This window comes from Prionailurus bengalensis, chromosome C1 (genome assembly GCF_016509475.1).
Source record: "Prionailurus bengalensis isolate Pbe53 chromosome C1, Fcat_Pben_1.1_paternal_pri, whole genome shotgun sequence".
Classification (NCBI taxonomy): domain Eukaryota; kingdom Metazoa; phylum Chordata; class Mammalia; order Carnivora; family Felidae; genus Prionailurus; species Prionailurus bengalensis.
The window spans coordinates 26,659,159-26,662,885 of NC_057345.1; the positions used below are offsets into that span (position 1 = coordinate 26,659,159).

At 58.5% G+C, this 3,727-nt stretch overlaps 1 protein-coding gene across 1 annotated transcript; it reads left to right on the forward strand.

Annotated features, from left to right (window-relative positions):
• GJA4 (gap junction protein alpha 4) lies at positions 1 to 2,745 on the forward strand. Its single transcript, XM_043574423.1, has 2 exons — positions 1 to 86; positions 1,225 to 2,745. Exon 2 carries the CDS (start codon positions 1,245 to 1,247, stop codon positions 2,244 to 2,246), a length of 1,002 nt encoding a protein of 333 aa, XP_043430358.1. The 5' UTR covers positions 1 to 86; positions 1,225 to 1,244; the 3' UTR covers positions 2,247 to 2,745.
• Positions 2,746 to 3,727: the final 982 nt, after the last annotated feature.

The following is a 3,727-nucleotide window of genomic DNA, read 5'->3' on the forward strand; positions in this document are numbered from 1 at the left end:
CCGGCGCCGTCCAGCAGGGCTCCCGCGGGCGCCGCTCCGCCGTCGCTCTAACCCCGCCGCCACCTGGGCCACCCGGCAGGCAGGCGGTGAGTTGGGCTTGGGGGTGGGGAGGGCCAGGACGCCACCTGCTAACGAGCGAGCGGGGCGGGGGGAGGGAGACGCCTCCGCCACCGGCCACTCGGCCGCCACGGGCTGAGGGTTGCTGGGGGGTCGGGGGAGGCGCGACGGCTGCGGGCCAGGCTCTCTGCTAAGCCACGTTACTGGCTTCTTTCACTGTATCCTTATAACCCTAGGAGGTGGGAGTATTATTTCCATTTTACAGGAGAGGAGACTGAGGTGCTAAGGTTGACGCTTACCCAGGGTTAGTTAGCAAAAGGGAGCCAGGACCAAAGTCTGATTCCAGAGCCTGGCGCTAAAGAGCTTTGCTCCTTGAAGAAGCGCCTCCCCTGCCCCCTTCCCTGCATTTCTTCCCCCAGCTCTCTGCCCACCCACCTCCCCCATACCCCGTGTTCTGGGAACTTGGTGGCCTATGCCTCCACCCTGCTATGACAGTTCTTTTAAGAGTCTAGAATTTATCAACAACAGCTTGGGGGCCCAGGGGGTATGGAGGAAGGGGGTAGGATCAGTGTCCATACTTAAGTGGCAGGTGGTCACTATTGTTGACAGGTGGAACTAATGCAGGATGTTGCCTTTAGCATCTAACACCCTTCCCACCTGCCCCTTACCGCAGCTCAAAGGTTAGAGTGAGGTCAGCTGGGTGACTTACCATGGGCAGGGGGGCAGGGACCTGAGGTTTTGGGCCCCCTGAGAAGCTGAAGATAGCACCACCACTGCCCACAGTCAGGGACAGCCAGCCCATCATGGGCAAAAGGAAGGAGGGGCATAGCACAGCCATGTGACCTGGGGTAAGTTCCTCAGATTCTGTTCCCATAAGCTCAGGAGCCTCAATTTGATCCAAATCTTGAGCTGTGTTATCCTGGGACTCGGCCTGGGAACAACAGGGATAGAGAGGTATGACAAAACAAGGACCTAGTAGCCATCATCCAAAGATCAGCTTTTAGTCCTGACCACCCTGCTGGCTGTGAGCCCCCAAGCCAGTCCCTTCCCCTCCTTGAGCCTCAGTGTCCCTGTAGGTAGAATGGGTGTGGCCAACCTCCCTGCAAGCTTGTTGCCAGGACAACTGAGAAGGATGTCATGCTGACTGTGTCCTCTATCTCCCTGCAGACGGAGGAGGCCGGGTAGCCATGGGTGACTGGGGCTTCCTCGAGAAGCTGCTGGACCAAGTCCAGGAGCACTCGACTGTAGTGGGCAAGATCTGGCTGACGGTGCTTTTCATCTTCCGCATCCTCATCCTGGGCCTGGCTGGCGAGTCCGTGTGGGGCGACGAGCAGTCAGATTTCGAGTGTAACACGGCCCAGCCGGGCTGCACCAATGTCTGCTATGACCAGGCCTTCCCGATCTCCCACATCCGCTACTGGGTGCTGCAGTTCCTTTTTGTCAGCACACCCACCCTGGTCTACCTGGGCCACGTCATCTATCTGTCCCGGCGTGAAGAGCGGCTGCGGCAGAAGGAGGGGGAGCTGCGGGCGCTGCCAGCCAAGGACCCACGCGTGGAGCGAGCACTGGCAGCCATAGAGCGTCAGATGGCCAAGATCTCAGTGGCAGAGGACGGCCGCCTGCGGATCCGCGGGGCACTCATGGGCACCTACGTGGCCAGTGTGCTCTGCAAAAGTGTGCTGGAGGCAGGATTCCTGTATGGCCAGTGGCGTCTCTATGGCTGGACCATGGAGCCAGTGTTTGTGTGCCAGCGCGCCCCCTGCCCCTACCTCGTAGACTGCTTCGTCTCGCGCCCCACAGAGAAGACTATCTTCATCATCTTCATGCTGGTGGTCGGACTCATCTCCTTGGTGCTCAACCTGCTGGAGCTGGGACACCTGCTGTGCCGCTGCCTCAGCCGGGGGGTGAGGGCCCGGCAGGGCCAGGATGTGCCCCCGGCCCAGCGCACCTCCTCGGAGCCCTACCCTGACCAGGTCTTCTTCTACCTCCCCGTGGGCGAGGGCCCCTCGTCCCCGCCTTGCCCTACCTACAATGGGCTCTCATCCAGTGAGCAGAACTGGGCCAACCTGACTACGGAGGAGAGGCTGGCTTCTTCCAGGGCCCCCCTCTTCCTGGACCCGCCTCCCGAGAGTGGCCAGAAATCCCCCAGTCGCCCCAGCAGCTCTGCTTCCAAGAAGCAGTATGTGTAGGGGACTGGGGCTTATGTCACCCAACAGAGGGGCCCAGGGAAGTCTGGCTGCCTTGGATGCCCTCTCCCTGAAGACTGCAGGAAAGAGGGGAGCAAGGGAAGCAGATGCTTGCTGGCCAGGAGCCCTCATTGCAGATTGTGTTGAGCATCTGGGGCTTTCCTGGTGACCAGAGGGGCACCATGGATCCCCCTCCAGAACATGACTCTGCCACAGGCACAGACAAAGCCAGCTTGGGGTGCTCCAGACCAAGGGCCTTGTGGGGCCTCTAGACTTTTTCACCTGGTTCAGAGCAACCCGGAGCCAATTTACCCCTCCCTCATGAAAGATTCACCTCTGCCCACGTTGTCCTCACAGGAAAGGGCTGGTTGAGGCTGCTGGGTCAGAGAGCTCACACACAGCCTGTGCTGGTTCTGGCCCTGTCGAGGGGACTGGTGTCTCGTTCTCACTCCTTCCTAGTTCCACTGTTTATGCTTCTAAAATAAACAAGACTTGGTCACAAGCTACGTGTGTCCTGATGCTGTCATGATGTGCCTCCTGGGAGGTTGGGGGGCAGTCGCCTGGCCCGGCTTCCTTTTCTTTGCAGTCTCGTATGATCCGTCTTTGGCCTCTGCAACCCCAACTCCACCCAGCGTCTTAAACCCTCAAACCCCTACATCCTGCCTCCTAGCAGCCCTGAGTCCTGAACGCTCACCTTTTGAAATGCCTCTACCACGCAGCCCCCCACAACAGCCAAAGCCCCTGCCTGTCCCCATCCTACCCCATGGCCATCCAGTGCCCTGGCCATGCTGAGTGCAGTGTGCTTCCTTACTGGACACTCTGCTCCCAAGCCCTCTACCCTATCCCAGCTCATTCTGGACCCCTTGGTATTTGGGGAGGCAGATTTAGATCACTTGCCTCCTCCTACCTTGGCCCTTTCTAGTCTGCCCCCCCTAAAGGCCTGCAACATATCTCCTCCCCATGCACTGAGTACAGAGAAATCTTGCCTCTGAGTCACAAAGTTTGCAGTAAAAGTAGTAAAAAATGGAACTGGATGGGGCGCCTGGGTGGCTCAGTCGGTCAAGCGTCTGACTGGCTCAGATTGTGATCTCGCAGTTTGCGAGTTCGAACCCCGCATCAGGCTCTGTGCTGACAGCTCAGAGCCTGGAGCCTGCCTCGGATTCTGTGTCTCCCTGTCTCTCTGCCCCTCCCCAGCTTATGCTCTGTCTCTCTGTGTCTCAAAAATAAATAAAACGTTAAAAAAAAATGGAACTGGATCGTGACGGATGAATAGTTCACTGGGAAGGGCAAGAGGACGCTGAATACTCGGGCAGAGAAAATTGTTTTTGCAAAAGCACAGAGAAGGGGAATGGGCAGGGGGTCCTGGGGGTGCTTAGGGCCTGGTGAGCCATCCAGGATGGGGGAAGTACAGGTAAGGATGAACCCAGTATTGGCAGAGTTGACCCTTCATGGAAGGTGACCCAGGTGGTGGCAAGCACTCAGAT

Bases quoted from the DNA above. Each gene is read 5' to 3' on its own strand.
- GJA4 (XM_043574423.1), top strand. From the start codon at position 1,245: ATGGGTGACTGGGGCTTCCTCGAGAAGCTGCTGGACCAAGTCCAGGAG.